Source organism: Nomascus leucogenys, chromosome 9 (genome assembly GCF_006542625.1).
Source record: "Nomascus leucogenys isolate Asia chromosome 9, Asia_NLE_v1, whole genome shotgun sequence".
Taxonomy (NCBI): Eukaryota; Metazoa; Chordata; class Mammalia; order Primates; family Hylobatidae; genus Nomascus; species Nomascus leucogenys.
The window spans coordinates 25,015,462-25,041,956 of NC_044389.1; the positions used below are offsets into that span (position 1 = coordinate 25,015,462).

Below are 26,495 nucleotides of genomic sequence, written 5' to 3' on the forward strand. Positions count from 1 at the left end.
GTGTCTTACACTGTACCATATTGGGATTATACATCTTATTACTTTTTTTTGAATGGTTATACTACAATGTATGCAGTTTCAAAGTCTATGAATAGTCTACATTAGCTTAATTTATGTGCATTCACTTAATTTATGTGAGTATAATTTTGGAGGTATGACTATCTTATGAATAAGACAGATGCCCATTTAAATCTTTAAAGACCCTAGAAATAACGTAATTATGATTCTGTTTAAATAATCAGATATGCAGATTTTCCTAACAGAATAATGAAAAGAAATCTGGGAAAAGACAGTACTCCTCACATCCACTCTCCCACACACACATCTATTCATCTATCAATCTGTCTTTCTATCATCTCTCTGTCTCACTCTATGTCTGTCTCTATAACTATATATATCTATACTAGGTAGACACACATATACATACATATATTTATGTATTCTTAAATCCACAGTTTTACTCCGTGTTTATGTAGATTATGGAAATAACTACATGAATATCTTTGATTCATTTAACGCATTTATCTAAAATAACTATACAATAAAATTAAATCTAGTATTAAAATTTGTAACACAATTTATGAAATATTTGAACATATTAATTATTTATTTGTATCAGTCCAACTTTATAAAACATTCAACTTCTGATTTTTGCTCAATAGGCTTTAATGATCCACTGAATAAAATTGTTATAACAAAGTCTGTTATGACTCAGTGTCTTATTTTCCATTAATATAAAAAAGGAACAAAGAACAAAAGATATACAGCTCTAAAAAAATCATTTTGGTTTGTATTTTATTAACTTCTGATAATACTAATTTAAAACCATAATATTAGATTAAAATTTTAAAATTAGCCACCTCAACACCTTAACTGAGAGAAAGGAATCTTCTAGGAGTTAACTAATTGCCTGTGTATTTTGTCTAGGTGTTGAGGGAAAGCTAAGAGAATGAAGGCTCTAAATCCCCTGTGGAAGCATGATATGGCGAAGCAGAGCTGGTGCTGAATTGTTCTCTCTGATGGCTCTATGGGAGTGGATAGCACTGAGTCTTCATTGCTGGGTTTTAGCGGTTGCTGCTGTTTCGGATCAGCATGCCACAAGCCCCTTCGACTGGCTCCTCTCTGATAAGGGACCCTTCCATCGCTCACAGGAATATACAGATTTTGTGGACAGAAGCCGGCAGGGATTTAGCACAAGATACAAGATATACAGGTATGAAGCAAAGGGAAAGCAATTACAGAAATATCATCCTTGAAGGTTGTGTATACATAAGTTTCTCTAAGGGAAAGTTTCAGATGGGAAAGAGTTATTATCAGAAGGATTGTTATTTACCATGCACCATAGTAATGTTTTCTTACTATTCAAAAGTATTTCTTATAGACTTAATATATTATGATAAAAACAGATAATGGTGACCACTTGTCTATCACTCCCAAATTTAAGCATGCTACACTGCCTTAAAGTAAATGGCAATGTACTTGGAAGCCGAGTTTCTTATTTTAAATAGCCAAAATTTTAAAGTGAAATTTTAAAAATTGCTTTTCCTTTCTACCTTATACAATGCTATGTTACCTTTTTCAGCCTAAATGGAAATGTTATCTTCTACTAGTCACTGAGAAGTTGAGTCACCTCATCCTTTTTTACCTGAAAGGTAATTGTACGTTCAGAAGCTAAAGGAAACAGCAATGGAATAAAAACAAGTAGCAGATAAATAGGACATGATAGCAAAGATCGAAGAAATGGATGGGATTAAAATATATGATCTTTAACATTTATCAATGTTCTGTGTTTAAAATCTAAATAAGTTACACAAAAAGAGTAATATATTAAATCCAACAAAGGTTTCCTGTTCACCTGAAGTCCCATGAATCCATTAAGTAGAAGAGTGTACAAGTGGTTGCCTGATGGATTAGATTCTATTGATCTATGCCATGAAGAACATTTTATCACTTCAATTTGTTTATTGGTGATAGACTTTCACAATTCCTAATTATTGGTTTAACATTTATGAAGAAGCACATTTGTTGTGTATTTTTGTGTGTCTGTATCTATGTAGATACTCCTATATAAATATTTTATTTTATGTTGTATGTGCACCAGAGGGCACTGTGCTTCATGTTTGTCTGTAGTCATTTATACAGCATTATGAGAAATTTATAAATCCTATCAGCAATGTATATCTACAGAAGAGACTGAGTGTCCTGAGCAAGTTCCATGAAGCATCACGCAATTATTGCTTTGCCTTTTCAAAAATAAGAAATCCCTTATTCCATGCAGTCATAACACTGTCATAAGCCTAATGAAAAGATTTACTCTATTTTTTAAATAAATGAAATGACGAGGCAGGGCGCGGTGGATCACGCCTGTAATCCCAGCACTTTGGGAGGCAGAGAAGTGCGGATCACTAGGTCAAGAGATGCAGACCATTTTCCAACATGGTGAAACCCCGTCTCTACTAAACATAAAAAAGTTAGCCGGGCGTGGTGGCGAGCACCTGTAGTCCCAGCTACTGGGGAGGCTGAGGCAGGAGGAAGGCGTGAACTCAGGAGGCGGAGCTTGCAGTGAGCCGAGATAGCGCCACTACACTCCAGCCTGGGCGACAGAGCGAAACTCCATCTCAAAAAAAAAAAAAAAGAATACTACTAAAGATTTTCTTTCTGAAATGCAGCAGAAATTGTAAACATTTTATGATTCTGGGTTCATTTATTTTTATGTGTGTTTATTGATTTAGCCAGTTTTTCTTCACAGATTGAGTGAAGCTACCTGATTTTAGGATTGTAAGAATGTGTTAGATTTTAGCACTCTGCAAGAGGATTTTTAACACTCTATCAGTCAAACTGATGCCAGAGCATGTCTCTGTGATTTATTGGCATCTGTATCTGGAGGTCTAAGGTGCTGTCTTATGTGTGATTGTTGTGGTTTAGCTTATCAGTCAATCAGCTGTGAGTTGCAAACATGGCTTGACATGTTTTTGTTTTTGTTTTTTTGGGACGGAGTCTTGTTCTGTCACCCAGGCTGGAGTGCAGTGGCACGATCTTGATCTTGACACACTGCAACTTCCGCCTCCTGGGTTTAAGCGATTCTCCTGCCTCAGGCTCCCAAGTAGCTTAGATTAATAGGCGCCAGCCACTGCGCCCAGCTAATTTTTGTATTGTTAGTAGAGACAGGATTTCATGTTGGTGAGGCTGGTTTTGAACTTCTGACTTCAAGTGATCCGCCCTCCGCGTCCTCCCAAAGTGCTGGGATTACAGGCGTGAGCCACCGTGTGCGGCCAGCTTGACATGTTTTTAGAGGTGCTGGGTTGAATGAAAGAGGCATTATTTGGATCACAGATGTTAAAGGTAATGAACAAAAGTGCTTTGAGGTTTGTTTGCAAGGCGCATATATTCTGTTTGGTTTTTATGCAACTCACTTCCTGAAGACCTTCATTAGCCCTGTGCTACTTATCCTTCCTATGTCTTTACCTTTGTGGCTTGAATAAACATGTAAAGATATTAAATCCATTTATAAACAATGGAGCTAGGTTATAACTTCTTATAAAATCATTTAAGCATTGCAAATGATGCCATGGTTATTGATAGTTGCTATGAAATGAGCAATATAATTTATTCATTAGGGTTCCTTTAGTTTTAGTAAAGCGAGTTTTGTCTTTAATATTTGTCTTCAAAAATAATTTTAGAGAGTTCATCTTTCATTAATGTTTGCATTAAAAATATAGAATTTGTGAGTACTTAAAACACATAGATGGAAAATTAATGTTTTCCATATTTAAGTATTTGATTTGTCATTTTAAAGATTGTAATTTCCTAAAGCGATCAGCCCAGTTCTACTAGTGCTTATTATTACTATCATCAACACATTCTAGGGGAATATTGCATTGACATTGTTTCTGAAAGCCATTAGTTACAAATGTAAAGCATATCAAACCTGTTAAAATAATTAGGCCAAATCTATTTTCACTTGTCTTTCTTCATTTCATCCTCTTCTCCAGCAACGTATTTTTATTTTCACTCCAAATATAGAACGGCAAGGACACAACGAACAAAAATTGTGAAAATTATAGCTAGGGCTAAGATTTTTAAAAATTGTCGTCATGTTTGAAAAAGTGTGTTTTTGTCAACTAATAGAACTTACATTTATGTTTTTAAACTTGTGTATATTTAAACTTATTTACAGAATTTGTATCTGAAACTACACTAAGACTTAAAAGATGATTAATTTGTGGATTGGTCACTGAGTTGGAAGATTTAGAATGAGAATGGTAACACATAACTTGTTACTTGGACAAACATTAAAAGTTAGATTTCCAACTATTTTCCCCAATATCCTCAGATTGGTTCCCGAATAAAATAATAAGGCGTTTTGAAAAAATTGCCTCATTTAAAAACAAAGGCATTTCTAAAAGTGTTTTTAGTTTCAGTAAGTGAGCTATTCCTGGAGAAATTTTGTCTACTGTGCCGCATAGAACAGGGGGACACTTGGTGCCTTAGTAAGCTGGAGCCTTGTGTTTGCAGTTGTATTCTAGAAACACTATCCCTCAGGCTGTAAGCCTGTCAGGATATGTATAATCTTCTCCAGGCCATGGAAATCTTTATTCTTTTAATACATTAGAGGATCTCTAGACAAGGGACTCATTTTTAGTGGCTCAAACTTTTTTTTTTTTGTGCAACTTTTTCAACTTTTTATTATTAATTTTTTTTAAGTTTTGGAAAAGTTCAAAGAATAGTACAATAAAGGCCAATATACTCACAACCTAGACAAAACAATTATTAACATTTTTCCAAATTTGTTTCAATTCTCTTTTGGTATTTTGTTGTGTGTTTATTTGTGTCTATCTTTCTACTATTTGAAAGTAGCTTACAGATTTCACCTTAAAATATTTCGCCTTGCATCTCCTGAGTATAAGGACATCCTCCTACATAACATCACCATTATTGTAGATAAAAAAATTCATAATTATTTTCTACTATCATCTAATGTTTAGCTCATATTTAAATTTTCTTAATTATGTCCAAAATGTATTATAGTGGCTCAAACTTAGATGCAGTTATCTTGAACCACTGACACGAGTTCTAAGGTCATAGGTTGGCAATTTTCATTATCATAAAATAAACATTTCACATAGATAAATCTTCAGATATGATGACTTAAAACAAAAATGTTTTTTTTTTCTTTCCCTAACTTCTACCATGCTTTGGTTAACCACATGAGTAAGTGAATTATTGGGAAAATGATGTTGATTTTCTTAAAATTTTTCAAAATATTATACAGACATGTCATATTATCACAACTTGGTATGTTTCTTCAGAGCACTCAAATAATGCTCCAAATTTGAGAACAGGAGACAATTGAGATGAATGTTGTGCCTTACTGGTCTTTTTAGTCATGTTCCTTGAAAAAAATTATATTTAAAAAATGACTAAGGAAAGACAAGATGGTCTAAAAAAAGTTAAACCACACTATATGGTCACTTCATATGTGACAGGATTATAATGAAATCGTGTGTGGGAAAGAGTGAACTTTTGAATAAATGTTTCTTTATATGGGTATCCATATGAGAAAAGCAGAAATTTAATCCTTTCTTCATAACATATATATAAACCTATTTTATATGGAATAGGGATCTCAATAGGAAAGGCAAAAATATTAAGATTCTAGAAGAAAACAGAGGAAAAAAACTTCATAATATTGGGATACATAAGAATCCATTTAAATACAAGTTATTAAGAATTAAAATACAAGTATTTTTCATCGGGAATAAGAATTGGACAAGTATTTATTGATAAAGAGTTGTTTTTAAGAATGTACAATTTTCTATAATAAAAATTATGAGGATTCTGGTTTAAAATGTCTTTAAAGTAGCAATCCAGATAGAAATCACTTCAAACTTCCTATTAAAATACTATATTAATTATCAGGAGGGAAAATGAAAACTCATAACAACACAGAAAATTATTGTTAATATGTAACTTTCTGCCAGAATATGAGAGGCATTGAAGTAGTTATAAGCTTCTTATAAGACTAGCAAAACATATTTTAGTACTTCAGATGAGCCAACCCAAATGCCTCAACAAAGGTGGCACCTACCCTAAACACAGAAGGAAGCTGTGTCATTACCATCAGCTAACTACTCAGAAGCCCAGAGTTGGATCCTAGTAGGAACTTCACAGCTCCCTCTCTACCACAGGATCCTACCTTGAGATGTAGTCACAGTAAAATGACGTCTCTCTCACCATGTTTGGAATTGGCACGTGGCAAGAATGATGTTGTAGGAGGATATCAAATAAGGATGGCCCATGTAATATTTGAGATACAATTAAACCAAAAAATAAAGAAACAGAAAATAATTTTGTCTATTTAAATTTTAATTTATTTGTTTGCCATGTATTTTTATTTGCTAAATTTGGTAACTCTAGAAGGGAATATATGAGTACTAATATTAATGATTACATATCTATGACAAGGAACAAGGACTTTCAGAAGTAAATTACCAACAGGGAGAGGAATAGCCTTTAATGTAGTTAATGTTGTTTCCCCTAGACTTTCGAATGTCAGAGTAAATTCCGCCTCAGCTATACACTGATAGTTAAGCCCAAACCACTTCATATTAGTGCAGTCTCCTGCAAGCCAAAGAACGATTTGGAGGCACTGATCAACACATCCTGTTGCAGCAAAATCTACATATTGATAGAGCCCTCTCTATTCCACATAACAAATAAAATAATACAGTAATATACATATTACATACATATATATACATGCTATAATACAATAGCAGCTTTGGACTTGCATTATGTGACAGTATGAGGTTAACGGTAGGGAGACCATGCTTTTACTGAAGGGAGAAGGTAACACATTTTTCAAAATAGCTAAAGGAAAGAAATAAATATCTTAAAGATTCAGTAGAAGAGATTACCTCTTCTTGATCCCTCTCCCTGATATACACATACACAAACAAGCACACATGAGTGCCTGGTCTCTTCAGTAGATTGTAGGAAATTGTGGTATCTCTAGAAACAGAAGACCATATGGCAAGAAAAAAATAGGGTGAAAATAAAAAGGAGTTTGGAGGATGTGATAATAGTGCAAATAAAATAAAATGTAGCCGCGCAAACGAAATTCACACTAAAAATTATCACAGAGTTTAATGAAAAATAGTAAATATTATTTTAAAATTTCAAGGAAATGTTAAAATATAATTCTTGGAAGAGACAGTATTTAACAATAAAGAGAACTATTAAGTTTAAGTGACCTAGGTTTATAAACTCCCGTGATATAAATAAATACTTAGATATCTGAATTTGAGTAAAACCTTAGAAAAATTAAGCAGAGAGTGGAAATTCAAATTTATTAATATTTCCATTTCCAACCAGAAAAATTACGTTTAAAATATTATTGCCAACCTTAACAATAACAATTTGTGGATGTAAAAAGCATCATGTATATTTTGAAAATTTCCTGCTACATATAAAGACAAACATATAAAAAGTTTAAAAATAAATGAAAATGATAGAATTATCAAACTTGAAACAACAAAAATATAGCAAAGTTTTAAAATAAAGCAAATTTTTAAAAATATAGCAAAATTTATCAAACTTGAAAAATCAAAAATATAGCAAATGTAGTAAGTGTACATATTTCCAGCTCTAAAAATAATTATCATAATCAGACTTAAAAATTTCTTTGAATATGCTACTTTTAGAAAAGTTAACTAAGACAAAGTTACACCCAACATAAAAAGTAAAAAGATAATCAATTTTCTTTAAGGCCATATATCACTATATAATGAATAGTAAATTATACATAGACCTTCTAGGAGAAACTAAAAAAACATAATTGTCACAAGAAACTTTAATCTGCTATTTTAATTTTTATGGATGAAATAGACCACACACACCCCCCACCCCCACCAAGTGTAGGGGTGATAAGAAAAAAGATTATTTAAATATAGAATTTGGTGCAATTGTACTGATATATAGAATTTTGTGCACTAAATATGTAATATGCATCTTAAATACGGTCATGCAATGTATACTCAATTTGACTTTATTCTAACCCACAAAGAAAAATTTTAACATAATAAATTAAATATATCCTTATTTTTAAAATTCTCAAAAATCTTAAGAATGCAAATTTAAAACTAGATATTAAGAATACAAATTTAAAGAAATCAATTATCTTTCCTCAGAAAACTGAGAATTCAGTTTTAATGGTACTACATATTGTTTTATTTTCAAAGGATATTCAATACAATAGGAAATTCTTTCGTATTCCTTCAAATTTAAGTAAAACAAAACACATAAAAATTTAAAAACATAAAATAGTGCTCTAATTATTTTAGGATGGTCTTACTTTTTTAATATATACAAATGCACACTATAAAGTCTACAAGTATTTCACCTAAATGAGGTGTCTCTTGTGTAAAGTTTTATAGGTTTTCCTTTTCACTTGTTTGTGATGAGTACGTGTAAATTTTATGATCAGGCAAAATATTAGCTGTTATTAAAAACATTAGGATGAGCTATAATTTATTTGAAAATCACTTAAATTATGATTTACCAGGGTTATTTAAGCGAAAGTTAAAAAACAGAGTTAAAATAATGAAACATAGTTTCTCCTTTGAGCCTTAGCACTAATTTTTAAAATAGTTATAATTAAACATCTTTGTATGTGAAATACAGACTATAACGTACATCAGAAGTGTTTGGGGATCAAATCTATATGTCGTATATATATATAGAGAGAGAGAGCTATAGGGAGAAAGAGAGACTGCAAAACGTGTGTGTGTATGTACATATATATATATATTTCATATATATATAGTGCAAAAGGTGTGTGTGTAGATATATATCAAACAGTATTTAACTCCAATCTCTTTCCCTTTTCCACACTAGAAAAGGGAAAGAGATTCGAATCATTTCTTATTTAAGAAATTAAAGAAAAATTTATACATCTTATTTCTAGTATATAATAAGCTATTCACAAATATATATGTAAGATATTCAAAAATGTTGGTTAAAAAATTACACTATGTATATATATATACACATATGCTATTTTACACTCTCTCTATATATATATAGGGTAATAGTCTGGTCTATATCTATCTATCAGTCCATACTAGAAAAGGAAAAGAGGTTGAAATTAAATATTATATTTTCATTATGTAATTGGTGCTTTCATGTTATCTTATTTACTCCTATAAACAGCTGTAATAATTTCCATTTTACATATTCACAAATAAAAACAAAAACACGCTGAACTTTTGTTTGCTCCCATGTCCCTGAATTTCTCTTTCATGTATGATATTGCACTAAAATCACCTTCTAACTTAAATTATGGATACATGGAAGACAGAACTTTTTCATCTGTTTTATTTATTTAATTTTGTACACTTTTTCTTTTTATTTTTATCTTTCTGTCTTTAATTTCTTAGAGCAAGCCAGTTGTTCACCCATCAAAGGCACTGGCTTTGCATTTGGATATGCTGGATTTAAAGACCAATGCTCATCCCAATGAAAATATTTCCTCTTGACTATAAGCAAGGAGGCATGTATTCTTTTCTGTCTTTGACAAAAACCAACTGTATTCACTCAGTTTTATAACTTAATTTCTCAGACCTCAGTCTCCTCATTTGTAAAGTTAAGGCTGCACTAGATCTCTATAGATCCTTTGAGCTATAAAGTTCAATTTTTTGGATATCAATAGCAAAATGGAAACATCAGAACAAATAGGTTAAAAGCATTAAAACAAAAATGTACTGTGATTAATTCTTATATCTGCATTTATCTGCAAAAATCACTTACAAATACTTCTTCATAAATAATATCAAAGAAACGCTTATACTTTTCTTTGTGTATATTGGAACATATATTGTGTAATTACTTATCTTTTCCCCACCAATCTAATTTTTTTCCTATTTCTTGTATGTTATATTGAAGAAGCTATAGTAAGAAAGAAGCTTTTTACCCTAGTTGGTTGGTTTACTATAAATCACTACACTAACTGTTAACACACTTGGTGCAATGATAAATTAAGAGGAGTATTCTAGGTAGTGATTTTAAATAATCATCAAACTACATTAATAACCAAAATAATTTGAATACATGTGTTCAACAACAATATTGCTATGTCTCTAATTTTGAGATTAAACCATACAATACGTTTTAATTTTTGTTATTTAATTATAATTCACAACTGAAATATACAGTTGCCATTGGGAAAATTTCAGCCAGAAATAATATAGAAATATAAATAGTTTAGAAACTATAATCCACTGTCAGAAGAGCCAGTTCTTAATGAGAATTGTGTATAATCGTTATTATAAATTAAAAAGATGTGCTTTTGTAATAATTAAAACAATTTATAAGTAATAATTTTTAGTTTAATAGTGTATTCATGTTTGTTAGTATTATAATGACAAAGTAAACAAGATTGCTAGTTAACACAATTATTTACAGAATAGAAAACAACAATTATGATGTTTTGGCATTTAAACAAATACTTTATTTGATTATTTTTCTCTAACTAATCCCATTTTGCCAAACACTCTAATTCTTCATTTTCATTATCTCTGTGGTCTTCTTCCAAGTGAAACTGCCAGAATTCTCAGGCTTGTTCTCTTTTGTTTTCACTCTTCTGGAGCTTCTGTATTGCTAATATGTATTTTTTTAATGGGCACCGTCCCAAAAATGTGAATTTGAAAATTAGAGGAAAAAAACTGGGTTTTAACACTTTGAAGGGTTCCTTGACATTTTTCTTGAGGGTGTGTGTGTGTGTGTGTGTGTGTGTAAGCGCATGCGTGTGTGTATGCGCGAGCATATTTAAATGAAATTTAATGAGAAAAAAGTGATTTGCATTACGATGTTTCTAAGTTACAAAAGATTCTAAAATTACATTCATTATGTCCTTTCTGCTTTTATATAAAAATAAAATAGCAGTGCTAATGACAATATGTTTTAATCGAGTTTAAATAAATTAGTCCTAAGATTAAGTTATAATATTATCTCTTTCATTTTAATAAGCACCTGTGAATGAAAGTAAAAGATTAGACCCTCATTTTAAAATTGTACTTTTAAAGTTAAAGCTGAAATGTGTACTGAGTATTTATGGTTTATAATAGATTTTAATTTATCCAATATCCATAATTAGGCCAATCTTTATAGAAGTAGCAAGTTTTTCGGCTTTTTGAAATTACGCTGCCTATTTTTTTAATTTCCCCAAAGTAAATTTTTTAACTTCCCCATAATTTTCAATAGGAATTAGAGTTCCATAATCTGCCTAGGATATAATAATTATCCAATAAAATTCAGCCTCTAAAATAGTCTTACACCAATTAACTAGTAATATTTATTCATGAACTTGCTTCTCTTACTGACGTGACATGTGATAATATAAAGATGTTAAAAAATGTTGGTTGAAAAAAATGACACAAAGGACGTACGTATCTTATTAAATATCCCATTCATTTATTTCTCCAAATTTCCCGGTAAACAAAGGCAATATAAAAAGCCTACTATTTTTGGCCGGGTGCAGTGGCTCACGCCTGTAATCCTAGCACTTTGGGAGGCCAAGGCATAGGGATCATGAGGTCAGAAGTTCGAGACCAATCTGGCAAATATGGTGAAACCCCGTCTCTACTACAAATAGAAAAATCAGCTGAGCTTACTGGTGCGCGCCTGTAATCCCAGGTACTCAGGAGGCTGAGGCAGGAGAATTGCTTGAACCTGGGAGACGGAGGTTTCAGTGAGCTGAATTCGAGCCACTGCACTCCAGCCTGGCAACAGAGCAAGACTCTGTCTCAAAAAAATAAATAAATAAAATAATAGATAAATAAATCAAAATAAATAAATAAATAGCATACTATTTTTATATAAACAAACCTAGGAAATATATTAGTAAGCCATTTTATTTTAAATCAGGTCTGTTCATAGAAAGAATGAAGCTTGCTTAATTCAGATTGGTCATTGCAGCTGAGTCCTGATTGATTGATACAAGTTGAGCCTTGATTGGCCAGGGTAGGTAAGTTCTGATTGGTTGGTTTCCAAGCCCCAAACTAGAAGTCTCTGTCAGATGTTTCCAACTGCTGGTGGTGGGGGTGGTTCACCTGTCAGTTTATCTTGGCAAGGAAAACAGACATTGGTTTGGCAAGCCAAATGCAGAAAGGGAGGTCCTGTGATACTTTTATAACATCTTTCCGGGAATGCAGAGTCTGTGACCCATTGCTCCCTCATGCAGGTATGGCTGCCTGTTTCTGTTTCAACTTTGAACACCCCTGTTTGCCAGAGTGTCCATTTTGTTTGCCAGTAGCGGAGATACTTTAAACTAGGGAAAGGGAATGTTTTATACTCTTCAGTTCCTTTTAAAGATTCTCAGAGTTCTTTGAATATTTTCTTTTCTTTTCTTTTTGTTTGAGACGGAATCTCGCTCTGTCACCCAGGCTGGAGTGCAGTGGCGCGATCTGGGCTCACTGCAAGCTCCGCCTCCCGGGTTCACGCCATTCTCCTGCCTCAGCCTCTGGAGTAGCTGGGACTGCAGGCACCCACCACCATGCCCGGCTAATTTTTTATATTTTTAGTAGAGACTGAATATTTTCTTTTAGTCAAGTTACAGAAGGCTGGCCAGGCGCAGCGGCTCACGCCCGTAATGCTAGCACTTAGGGAGGCCGAGTGAGGTCAGGAGTTTGAGATCATTCTGGCCTATATAGTGAAACCCCATCTCTGCTAAAAATACAAAACGTAGCTGGGTGCAGTGGCGCACGCCCATAGTCCCAGCTATTTGGGAGGCCGAGGCAGGAGAATCACTTGAACCCAGGAGGCAGAGTTTGCAGCCAGCTGAGATTGTGCCAATGCCCTCCAGCCTTGGGCAACAAAAGCGAAACTACGTCTCCAAAAAAAAAAAAAAGTTACAGAGGCTTCCACAACATTTGAAAGTATTTCACTAGTTTATTGTTAAGGCACCTATACCTCAAACCCAAAATTATACACACACACACACACACACACACACACACACACGCATGAAGAAAATACAAAGTAACCACACACATTTGAAGAAAATACACACACACACACACACGTAAGTACCTTACTTGTTTTATTTAAATCCGATTTTCTTATTTTGTGTCCAAAGTATGTTAAGTATTTACCTGTGTGTGATTACTTTTTGAGTATTCTCCCTTCGTTTACACGTAGGTGGAATCTACCTATTCTCTTCTCTTTTGAAATAGTTGAAAAGAGTCAAAGAGAATGGCCTGGGTTTTGCATATCCTTATTGTGATAGACAGTTCCCTGGCAGCTCATTTAAACAGATATTAGTAGCTAACTAATTAAACTACCTCTCTTGTCAGCCAGAAATTAACAAAGGCTTAAAAAATTAGCAAAATCTCTGTTTTGCTGTGGCCTTATTTGCTGACGGACTTATCTTAAAGACACACACACACAACTATTTCCCAAAACAGAATAGAAAATTAGATTTAAATAAACATACCTGATTAAAATTCATAAAGTATTTTCTCACGAAATGTAATCTTTCAAAACTTAACCATTATATGAAAGTAAATTTTTAAAATACAACAGTAAGTTTAACAGTCATTGGAATACATTTCCATGTTTATCAATTAAAAAAGCAACAGACTATAATCTTTTTTTGCAGTGATCGTTTCAGGATTTAGGGTTTTTTTTCCCCAAATCAAACAAAAGATTCTAAAGATTGAAAATGACATTAAAATTTATCTACTCAAAGTAATGATGTTTAACTCATGCTATCTAATTCCCATTTATGGCATAACTGTCAAGTGATCATCTAACCATTCTTTAAATGTTTCAAATTACTGGGAACAAAGTACATTCCGGGGTGTACTTTCTAATCCTATCCCAATTCTATCTCTTCAATGTTTAATCCAATGATAACACTCAGACTTCACATTACTATTCTCTTTTATTGAAGTACTATTAGGTAGAACTAGATTCTCCTACTCTTGAGAGCATTGCGTGTGTCCATATCTCATTAAAAATAATAAAAAAAACTTGACCCATTTGAGAAATCTGTCAAGAATTTTCTTTTCTTGAAAATTATACTCAAACATACTGGTTTATTCCAAATATGCACATTTGAAAGGAATAGCTCCTATGTATTCATTTGTATCACTGACAAATATCTTAGCAGAATAATAATAAAAAATGTATCCTCAATTAAATAATGAGAAACCCTCCAATAACTAGATAAATTTCAACTTTTTGTACAGGTTCAAAGCCCTTTATGGAAATTGCTAAATTCCAAAGCTTTGAAACTGAACCATTTCTTTTAGCACATTTTGCTTTGAAACCTTCCCTGATTTGGACAGATGTGAGAGACAGTTTTTATTTTTGTATTGAATGCAGATATTCACCTTTTATTGCAAGGATGCTGATGTACTTGATTATATGTTACTGTCTTACATTCCATTGAAAATATTACATAACATACACTGTATGTTCCTCATCTCCCTCTAAAATATGGAAAACTCTGAACTCTGAAGCACATTTGACTTCAGGGGCTTCAGATACAGCACTGTGGATCTGTATGAATTTCTAGGTTTGTTTTTTCTAGCTTCTCTATTAGGGTATTATATTTGACCAAATTAAATGTTGCCATAACATTCAAGTATTTTACAGAATACTGACTGATCTTCTTGCTCTATTAGCTTAGCAGTCCCATCTAAGGAGAAAATAAGTGAATTTCACTATTTGTTTTTTTCTTTTAATCTAACTTTTTAAGCCTATAAAAATACAATCTAGGACCCTCCCTTTCTTTTTTGTATATTAAAATTGTGTTCTAAAAGGTTTCAGTTTTTTATTAGAATTGTTTTCTCATCAGTACTTTGCACATGTTTACTTAGGTTGTGACTTTGTAGTCCTCATACTTCATTGATAAGTTTTTCAGTCTTTTATTTTCTAATTGACTTTTAAGTTAAATTATTTATTTTTGTATTATGTCAGTTTAATCCAGCTCATTTGGACTGGAGAGGTGAAGACAACACATAGTTGGATAGAGAGATAAGTTGACATTGTAGAACTGAGGTTTCATGCTTTTATCGACCATTCACTCTTTGTACAAACGTATAAAATTTTATCAGCCCTCTGTGTCTTTGAGTCCTCATCTAGTAAATGAAGATGACAGGGAATTCTCTAAGTTTATTTCTCACTATGACATTCCATTATAATTAAGTTTTACTGGTCACCTTTCTGACATAATCTATTTGATAATGTTGATATGTAGGATAACATCACTGCATATAGAAATTAAAAGTTTCTAAATATGCCGTAGAACTGACCACAGGTTTTATTTCTTTAAGGTCAATACTTAAATTGTTTTGAGTATAGTTTTGTGATTTACATAATTATACTAAATGACCACTGTGGCTTAACATAAAGATACGAAATTTTTCTAATTTCTAAAATTCATGTGTAATTTTTTTCAAGATAAGTCCTATTTGCTTTTAAAAAGAGAAACGATTTAAATAATGCAAGAGACATGAATAAAACGTATCAGATGGTAAAGAAATTTCCATTGTTGGATTCCCATAGATTATATTTTTAGCAAATCATATGAATGGATTTTCCTTTATTTTACAAAAATTACAAATAGCTGTTTCCTATAATCGAACTTTATACAATCAGTGAATACATTTTATACTACATTATGCCTTTCTCCAAATCTGATTTTTGGTAACTACTGGAAGAAATACAGTCTGTTATGTTAGCATATCTTATATCAAAGTGGTTATTCAAAGTATTGTTCTGTGAAAACTAATGCACTATGACTAGTTCTTCCCTTTCAGTCAAATCAAAACAATCAAAATGACAATTAAAAAACTTGCCCATGACATGGAAACTTATGGCTTGGGTCCTGTTTTTGCCATTGTTTATGAATGCTTTATTATAGGAAAGAAAATTTATTATTGACATTATAAGAGGTTAATATAACATTACTTAAAAACTCAAATTTTCTACTTCTATTTCTGGCATCTGTTAAGAATTAGGCTCACAATGCATTCTCTTCCTTGGCACTGTTCACAGTTTCAGCTTTACTGTTTATGCCTTAGGTTATCTGTCTTCTACTTCTGGCCCCAGTCATGCCCCTTAATTAGATCACCACACCGCTCACTCAACATCTTTCTACCATTAATTCATTCAAACACCCATACACATACACACACACGTACTCTTACAGACCTTCTTACAAAAGTTTGGAATTAGATGCTATTTCTTCTGCCTTGGAGTAAAATTTTGATCTGGTTTTTAAAGACATAAAACTTATTTGGTTAAATATAATATAGTCTTATGCCATGCTTTTGTTATTTAACACTTCAAAACTAAAACTGGAGATTCAAACCAAAGTAAGGCACTGAGGTTATATAAAAAACACATTATATTAATTAATTCATTAATTACTATATCCAGTTTCAGTTGAAATACTCTTCATTTTCCCTTTATTCTACTATTCATATGAACATTATGCCTACTTATGAGCAACACTTTTTTCTCTCCTAGGAAGAGTGGAAGATAAGAGTGCAGGGTAAGTTACATTTTTTTTATGTCTGTTGGCCTGCATTGTATCAGAGTCAAAAGGGAAGAAACGTACTCACCTACACCTTCTCCCCTTTTGGGTCATCTCCCACATAGACACAAAACTCTGAAAATGACCTCATTAGACAGAGTAGGTAGAAAGAATAAACTTAAATAAGAAAAGAGCTCTTTAATTTCTACTCTGTCATAGGCAACTGGGGACAAAAATGAAAATTGAGAGGCCTGAAAATACTAGTGGAATATCTTTCTGGGGTCTGAGATTGAATCCTGTGAAGGAGAACAAGTAACTTCCACAATAGAGGTGATATTAACCTATCCTTTACTCTTCCTGTCACTCAACCTACATTGATAACTGGTAGTGTGTCACTGTTATGCCCTCTTGAGAGGGAACATTTACTCTTCCTTGGTTAGTGCCTTTCTCCTTATTGTCAAGGGTAACTCTCTGTTCACCTTTGCATTTTTGCTTGACACAGCACATATCTCAAACTAACATGCCATTCACTAATTACTATGGAATTGAATTTAGTATATATCAACATTTTGTAAAAGGGGAACCTTTGTGAAAATTATCCAGTGGCTTTAATATTAAGGTGCTTATGTATTTCATATAAAACATCCTCAAAGTCAGCATAAGCTACAAATCAAGCTTCATGATGGCTTTTTATAGCTACAGTATAAGTTTCCCCAAAGTCAGAGTCAGGAGGTTAATTTTCTTGAAAATGCAATTTTCAAAATTTTGTTAATTTTGTGACCATTATATTATCTTATTTTACATACATTGAGAGAAGTGATGAGAGATAGAGAAGAGAGAAAAACTGTTGATAGTGTTATTTTATATCTAAATAAATAAATATAAACCTAAAAATAATATTTGAGATTATTTTGTATAATATTTTAGTTATTTTTATAGTTTTTAATTATAAAAATATTTTAGGAATTTTTATAATTTTTGTCAAAGCAGCTAAAGGTTACATTTAATATTGTACAATGACTAAAGAATGATTCTATAGTAACTTTTGTGATGGGAAAATGTTTTATCCAATTTCAGTTGAAATACTCTTCATTTCCTCTTTATTCATTATTCCCTATATGGGAAGATATTTTAGAGATTATTAACTTGGAATCTTTTTATTTTACAGTTTTGATTTTATTGTGAGATCTTGAGGAGTGAAGTTATAATTTTTCAAATTACCTATACATAAATATAACCCACTGATATTTGTTTTAGAATTACTTTTGTAATTATACTATATGAATTATAAGGAAAAATTTGTAACAAAATCCCATAGAACATTATCTTTTGAAATATTAACTCCTTAACTCCTCTACAATATGTTATGTAATTCACAAGTCTATTAATATAAAAGTAAATGGATTAATTGCATTTCCATGTATTTTTTAAACAGTTAAATTATATACTAAGAAGTCATTAAACATTTTCAAAGATAAGCACAAAAATTTCTTAAACAAATAATGAAATTGTTGAATATTTACTTTTCCAAATCACATCAAGACAATCTGTTGATAAGACAAAGCTGATTTTATTCTTACCACTGCACGTGAGTGTATTACCATAATAGAGACTTTAGTAGTAGGGCAGAGGGGAGAAGGGAAAATTGAAACGTTAATTGAGGTTTTATGATTTTTTAAGAGGATTTATTAATGTGGGCAATGTAAGACTTCATTAGGATTAGATAAGGACCCTGGATATGATAGTTTAGGATTACTGGACAGAGCAAAAGAAGGATTTTGAGGCGAGGGGTTCTAAAAGTACTGGAAATAAGCCATTGTTTGATGATGCTTTCTATTGAAGAGTCTATAAGTCTATCAGGAAGATCCTGGAATAATAAGTGAAGTTATTTGAAACTTACCTTCCTAGGCAAGGGTTTCCTGGAATGATAAAGTTATGTTGATTAAGATGTTAATGTAGACAGTAGGTTGTTTGCATGGAGATTATTTGTGTCTCACAACTCTGTGGTTTTGTTGGAAATGGACAAAAGCCCAAAAAGTTAAATAAATTGTCCAAGGTCTTGTATCTATTTGGTGGATAAGAGAACTACAAGCCAGGTATTTTCACATGTAAAATTTCAAAATATTTCATATTTTGATTTTTTGCTGAAAAAATCCATTGAAGTCATTTACTTTTTAATGAAAATATGGTAATATAAAAACCACCACTTAAAGAAGGAGCCAGTTTCAACAATATTGATTATACAGATTGCTTTGAGTAATACTCAGGTGAATATTTGCCTTCATAAAATGGGCAGATATTGTAAAACTTCTGTAACTTATATTGTAATTGTTTACGTATCCGATAGTATTACCCAAGGCTGTATGTTTGTTGAGAGTAAATATAGTATCTTGTTCATTATTATAGTTTCAGGATGTAGCACAAACCCATGTGCATAACATATGCTCAATAAATACAATAATGACACAATAAGAGCTTCCACCAGATGGCACCCAGTGTCTGTAGTTCAGATTAACTTATCTGCTTATTTTCAGCTATGGTCAATTGAGCCAACTGAGTCTCATGATTCTGTTTGCTTGATATGATTTTCAACCAGGCATATTTCCTACATTTAATTATTTGTTTTATTGTATGAGATGAATTATTCAGATAATTTTATTTAAAAATAGACATTTTATGTACGATCATTTTTTAAAAAATGATCATAATGCACTGTTATATGTCCCACATATTTGCTATTTATAATTCAAAAATGATAAGAGATGCAAATTTGGATCTCCTTTCACTCTTTTTTTGGATCTTATAATTTAGCTTGAATAAGTTTGTCCCATAGGTATGGGTGATTTATATCTAAGAAGGTCATGGGATTATTGTCCTTTTCTAAGATTGTTGATCACATATATTTTAAGATCCTTGGCTCTGGCGTTGTCCACCTATAAGATTTGGTTCATTACACTAATTGCTCCCTCTTTGACCTTTGGTTAATCCACATAAAATCAGAACAGAACAACAACAAAAAATATGCTTCTGATTCAATCGTCCTTTAATTCCCATTTGTCTATATCTAACTAGGCCAAATGATGTCCTCATATTCATGCATATGTTAAAATATAATTTTAAAAATAAGTTATAATTATGACTTTCCTAGAAATATGAAATAAGCAGGGCAAAAATTTTATTTAACTCATTGGTGTGGAACCAGTATTATAACTGGATCGAAGGATAATTCAATCAGGAATACTGAAGTGAATTCACAAACAGGTAACTAATTTTCTCCATCATGGGGAAAAAAAATGATCCTCTCCCTACCTTACAAAATCTATTTTGTCTATGGACAAAATCATTTGCATTTTATCAGTTACCTAAAATTCACGGGGTTGTGAAAAGCTCAAAGGCTGTGGGAAGTGCAGCCTCCATAAAATAATACAACCAGGGTAGATGTGCTTAGATTATGCCATGTTTCTCATTTCTCTAACAATAAACTTGTCGTGCTACAAGTATGATACTCCAGGTAAGGTTTTGGTTGTACAATTGATTTTGAACTAAATCCTGGGAAGAAGGAGGACAAGTTTTTATTTATCCATACAAATAAGTTTCTTGCTGTGAAAAGTAGAGACAGCAACAGATTTTGAATCCTGGGGTGCCAGTGAGAATTAGATGTCATTTAAAAATGTTACATTTTAGTTTACAAAAACATACATCATGACCTTGTTGTGGGTTAGTTTATCTAGAAGATTAAACTTTAATATAAAACAAACAATAATTCTAACCAACTAACCATAATAACATTTTCCTAATTTGTTCACGTATTCCTATATAATTACTTTTTGGTCTGCTCGATCTTGTGTTATCAATCTCAAGAAGCTCTCTCTGCCTCAAAAAAAAAATGAGTTCTGGAAATCCTGACACAGTTCAGTGATATAATCTGAAAGTTGTCTAAGTGATATCTATTCACAAACCTCTTAGCTAAATGTCTATTTTTTAAAGTGTCAAAAGTTTGAAGTATCTAGCTCAATCTTATTCCACACATTCTGGCTGGTAGTTTATATACCTTTTTCAGGCAAGCATCGAATAAAACAATATTTGTAGAGGATAGAGATTTAAAATGGCTGTGTTAATGCATTATTGATAACTTTCAAATGTGAGAGGACTGATGCAATTTCATAATAGGAACAATTTCATTGATCAGGACATTTGTTTTTGTTGCATGCAAATAATAAAACCATTCCAAAAAGAAGTTAAACAAATTACACTTTTTTTTTCTATTTTCTCCATCTAAAATAATCAAGGACATCATGAAGCAGCATGAAGTCTTCATAGAGCACAGAACACTATATTGTTAAGTCACCAAATCTCTGCTATCTAGGCAGATTAAACAAAAGATTTAGAATTTTTACGTTAGGGGCAAACGCATTATTTAGTATAGCATGGAAGAAAGCCCATAAAATTGAACAAACTTTGCAAATATTTAACACGTTCATAGTTTTTCAGGCTTGAGTATTATAAATCAAGGCAAATAAAATTAATTTTCGAAGTTTTTACCTTCATGGTGCTTGTTCATATTCTGGACTGACACTTTACTGTAGGACAAATCTTGGGGCTTCTGAAAGGTCAAACTAATTTTATAATAATAGTAAGAGGTTATTTACATTAATATGAAATGCATTCCTCTTTCTATATTTAAGAGAAATAATAAATATATATATTTTTAAATTTCTCAGTTTTAATGTCTATAGTATAATGCCTATCATTATAACCTAAATAGACAGAAGCTTTTTGGGATCCTCAATAAGTCCTGAGAAAGTAAAAAAGTCTCATGGTAAAAAAGATCAACAAAAAAACTTGAAAAAGAACAACAAAGAAACCTAAAGAACCATTACTTTGGGCCAGGAATGGTGGGTCATTCCTGTAATCTTACCACCTTAGGAAGCCAAGGTGGGTGGATCACCCGAGGTCAGGAGTTCGAGACCAGCCTGGCCAAAATGGTGAAACCTTGTGTCTACTAAAAATACAAAAATTAGCCAGGCGTGGTGGCAAGCACCTGTAATCCCAGCTATTCCAGAGGCTGGTGAGGCAGAATCCAGGAGGCGGAGGCTGCAGTGAGCCGAGATCTGGCCACTGCACTTCAGCCTGGGTGACAGAACAAGACTTCATCTCAAAATAAATAAATAAATAAATATAAATAAATAAACAAATAACCATTTCTTTAGGTGAAACTAATGTTTGCTGGTAAAACAAAAAGACATGGTTATTTTGGTTATTTTACTCTGACAATATTACTCCTAGTGTAGTCTTTACTACTCATATTAGTTATAATTTTTAACCAAGGTAACTAATTTCATAGAAAAGTGGGGTGGGGATAATAGAGAACTTTCTGTAGCTCATATTTTAGTAGAGAAGAAATGCTCAAGAACACATATAATTCAACTTCTTACAGCACACACAACTTTTTCTCACCTTTATAAGTGGCAAAAATTTAACATGTTAATTAGCATGACCAAAACTTATAGCCTTTATATTGTTAACAAAAATTAAAAAGTATATGAAGGAGCAATTAGAAGATTGATATCTACTTTTCAGAAAATTGCAGGTCAGAAGACAATGGAAAGAGGTAGATAGGTAGATAGCATATTAATTTCAGATTGTGACCCTCGCTGCTAGGGGAATAAGGAGAACTGAAAGGGGAAAACAGAGAAGGGAAGTAATAGGAATAGAAATGGGTCTGGGAAGGGTTATAGTAAGAGATGGTATCTCTGAAAAGGTGATGCTGAACTGAGGCCTGGAATGTGAGTTTGGGCCATATAAATGCTGAAAGGGAAGAAAATTCATTCCAGGCAAAGAAAATAGCAGAATCACTCATCAGAAAAAGGACTTGGAAGACAAGGAACATGATGTTAGAGGGTGTTAATCTTAGATGAGGTTAATAAGAACCCAGAAAGTAGATTGTAGAGGCTTTCAATGCCACAGTTAAGTTCAGGTATTATTCCAAATGCAGTAGGAGATCATTGAAAGTTTATAATCAGAGTATAATTGATTGATCTGATATACTTCTTAAAAGGTTCCTTGGCAGTCTGAAGAGAATGGATTACAGAGCAAATAATAGCAGAAAGAAGATAGCAGCTGTAAAATTTGCAGTGGTCTATGAAAAGTAGGTGAAGATGTGGATGGGGTCCATAGAACAAAACTAAAAACTTCCACCTTCTTTAGTTCTAATTTGGAACAATATTCTGAACTGCTGAGTTCATTAATGATAACTAGGTTAACAAAACAATGTATTCTAAAATAGATTTTTTTGGTCTCTATTACTTTTCAATAAATTTAACATTATAATTGATATATGTTTATGAAACGTCTTATAAACTATGTATTTTTCATAAAAATTAAAAGCAAATATAGACTATGTTTATAATTGATTAATACAGACAACTAATCTTTTGCTACAGTCCCAGATAACATATATGACCATTAAGTGTGAAACTTCGGTAAATTTCAGCTTCTGGATGGTTAATCCTAAACTGTACCAGATCCATTCTTTTGTTTGTTCTAATGGCAAATGCATGAATTTCCACAGATGGATTAAATTAGTATTCAGCTGAGAAATATGAAAACAGGATCATGCCTCTATTTAGTCCTGTAGACTCGGAAGCTTTAATTCAGTCCCACCTCTTACCGTGGCAGTAGAACGATAGGCAAAAGCAGAGAGTTCTTACCTTTTTCAAAAAGTATCAGCCCCGAAATGCCAAGTTCTTTTATGCTGAAATTACAGACACTAAAATACACATGGTGCCTTAGAGGATGGAAATTTCAGATGGATAGTTGGTTAAAGCTTAATAATTTAAAATCATGGATTTCACTTTTGTATTGTGTGATATGGCCTCTGAGCATCACCATTCTTTAATGGCTCAAGGGTGAGTGGAAAATTTTGAACAAATAAGTTGACAGCTGCATGTTATGGCCCTTAAACTAACCTATTTTGGGAATAGAAGAAATATACTTCTAAATGGCAACAAGAAATTGCATTGTTTTTAATTGGAGTAGAATTTCATGACTGCACTGTTGTGTTGAAAATGCAATTTCTATTTTTTAGGTAAGAAAGCTATATTTAGTGGGCCATAATTTGACTCATGTGAATGAAGGCAGTAGTAAAGTATGGATAGAAAGATTATGTTTTATAAAAAATGATCAGGGATTTCCATATTTGTTTTTTGCAGTTTTGTTTATTTCTAATGCACCTTTTTTCCTATTTGTGTGTATATACGAACATGTTTGTTATGGTGTTCTCCTAGTACCTTTAGTACAGTCCTCTTAATAGCATTATTTGGTTCTTATTTTGGAGTGAAATAAATGTATATTCGAGGTCATAAGTTTAGAAACAATTTTTTCTTATGAATTATTTCAGCATTAGAGATAAGCTTTTGAATAACATAACATTTTAGAATAAAATGCATCATATTGCAGATTCATATTTATATCATTTGCATTATCTGGCAGAAAAACAAATACAGTGACACAGCGGAAAATTCTCTTCAAAAAACTGTGGTTTACTTCTACGGTTTCTGAGCATGTGTGTGTTCATTTTCCCCAGCGATTTTTTCATTTAAAGTGAAATCTTCGCCTTTTTCAGTTTAATAATTTATTAATATGATTATTTTAAAATAAACAAGGCCAGGCTCACACCTGTAATCCCAGCACTTTGAGAGCCCGAGGCTGGCAGATCACTTGAGGTCAGGAGTTTGAGACCAGCCTGGCCAACATGGTAAAACCCCATCTCTACTAAAAATACAAAAATTATCTGGGCATGGTAGTGCACACCTGTAATCCCAGCTACTAGGGAGGATGAGGCAGGAGAACAGCTTCACCCAGGGATGAAGTTTGCAGTGAGCTGAGGTTGTGCCACTGCACTCCGGCCTGGGCGGCAGAGAGAGTCTCCATCTAAAAATATAGATACATAAAAATAAATTTTAAAAACAATTAAAATAAACAAGAACACGTACAAAATAAAATTTCTGGATATTTTCTTTTAACCTTGCATACAAATATTTGAGGGTGACCTACACATAGAGAAAATCAAATGCATTTACAATCAATTAATTAAGCAATAGCCACACTAAATGTATTAGTCAAATTTTCATTACATTTCTGGAATTATTTTTATTAAAATTAATGTTATGAGAATTCAGAAATGCACTATGCTTTTAGTCATGGTCCTCAAACTAATGTTCTTTCTAGAGAGCTAATACGCAGTATGTCATAAATTACCTATTTCCTGAGACCTTCCAGTAATTACCACATTATCCTATATTTTTTTTTTTTATTGTACTTTAAGTTTTAGGGTACATGTGCACAATGTGCAGGTTTTTACATATGTATCCATGTGCCATGTTGGTGTGCTGCACCCATTAACTCGTCATTTAGCATTAGATGTATCTCCTAATGCTGTCCCTCCCCACCCCCACCCCGCAACAGTCCCTGGAGTGTGATGTTCCCCTTCCTGTGTCTATGTGTTCTCATTGTTCAATTCCCATCTATGAGTGAGAACATGCAGTGTTTGGTTTTTTGTCCTTGCAATAGTTTACTGAGAATGATGATTTCCAGTTTCATCCATGTCCCTACAAAGGACATGAACTCATCATTTTTTATGGTTGCATAGTATTCCATGGTGTATATGTGCCACATTTTCTTAATCCAGTCTATCGTTGTTGGACATTTGGGTTGGTTCCAAGTCTTTGCTATAGTAAATAGTGCCGCAATAAACATACGTGTGCATGTGTCTTTATAGCAGCATGATTTATAGTCCTTTGGGTATATACCCAGTAATGGGATGGCTGGGTCAAATAGTATTTCTAGTTCTAGATCCCTGAGGAATCGCCACATTGACTTCCACACTGGTTGAACTAGTTTACAGTCCCACCAACAGTGTAAAAGTGTTCCTATATCTCCACATCCTCTCCAGCACCTGTTTCCTGACTTTTTAATGATGGCCATTCTAACTGGTGTGAGATGGTATCTCATTATCCTATATTTCTATGAGGCATTATATTACTCAACAATAAGCTTGATGAGTTAAAAAAAACTTTATACAATTATCATTTGAACAGGATAAACAGATTTAAGTAGTTTACAGCACCATTAATTTGATTTCTTATAAATTATACATTGGGATTGAACTGTTTCAATTTATAGATTGACTCCAACAGTGAGAACCACAGCAATTGGATTCCTTGCTTCATAAAGCTAAATTATGGTTTTTGTCAATACTTTCAACATTTCACACTGAGAAGAAAATGTAGTATGCCATCACTGCTTTTGAATCTGATGATCTTTGCGTGTCTTTGAGAATTGGAAATTATCCTTTATAATGATTGAAGTTGCACAGCTTATGTAAGAGAAACTCACATGTAATACTAAAATATTATTTTAATTATGCAATTTAGCTATGAGGCTTTGGCTTCTTCCCTCTGCCTACATTATTTCTCTACCCAAAATTGGGACTCTGAACTTTACCATCTGGCTTAGGCACACTGAGCCCCTTGTATAAATCTTACCTCAGTGAAAAGAAATGTAGATAAAATTGCCCCACATTGTAGGATTGAATCTTTCCTTCCTATATTTTGCTAATTCACCTTGACTAATCCTTCATTTCTGGTAACCTGTGTTCTATCTAATTTCTAAGAATAAGTCATAAACTGTAAGCAATATTGGCAATTAGCTCTCTGTCATGGTTTTCTCTTTTAATCACATTGTGCACTTTCTTTATCTCCCTCTCCCTCTCAAATTTGACTGCTGGCAAAGTGCCTAATGAAGAGCAAAACTGACTGACTTGAGATGTTTGAAAATGTTTTTTCTCTGATTCACCTAACCTCTGGTAAAAGTCAAATTTGAAGTAAACATTTATATTTTGTGATTAATGCTGACGTCTTCATGGGGAAAAACAGATGAGATTAGGTTAAAGTGA

At 32.5% G+C, this 26,495-nt stretch overlaps 1 protein-coding gene across 4 annotated transcripts in view; it reads left to right on the top strand.

Annotated features, from left to right (window-relative positions):
• The window catches only part of BRINP3 (BMP/retinoic acid inducible neural specific 3), a 378,132-nt gene that overhangs the window by 21,717 nt on the left and 329,920 nt on the right, over positions 1 to 26,495 (top strand). For all 4 annotated transcript variants that reach the window (XM_003264480.4, XM_030818732.1, XM_030818731.1 and 1 more), the window contains one exon: positions 928 to 1,213. In XM_003264480.4, the coding sequence (XP_003264528.1) occupies positions 978 to 1,213 (236 nt within the window). In that variant the 5' untranslated portion in view covers positions 928 to 977. The remainder of the gene's footprint in view (positions 1 to 927; positions 1,214 to 26,495) is intronic.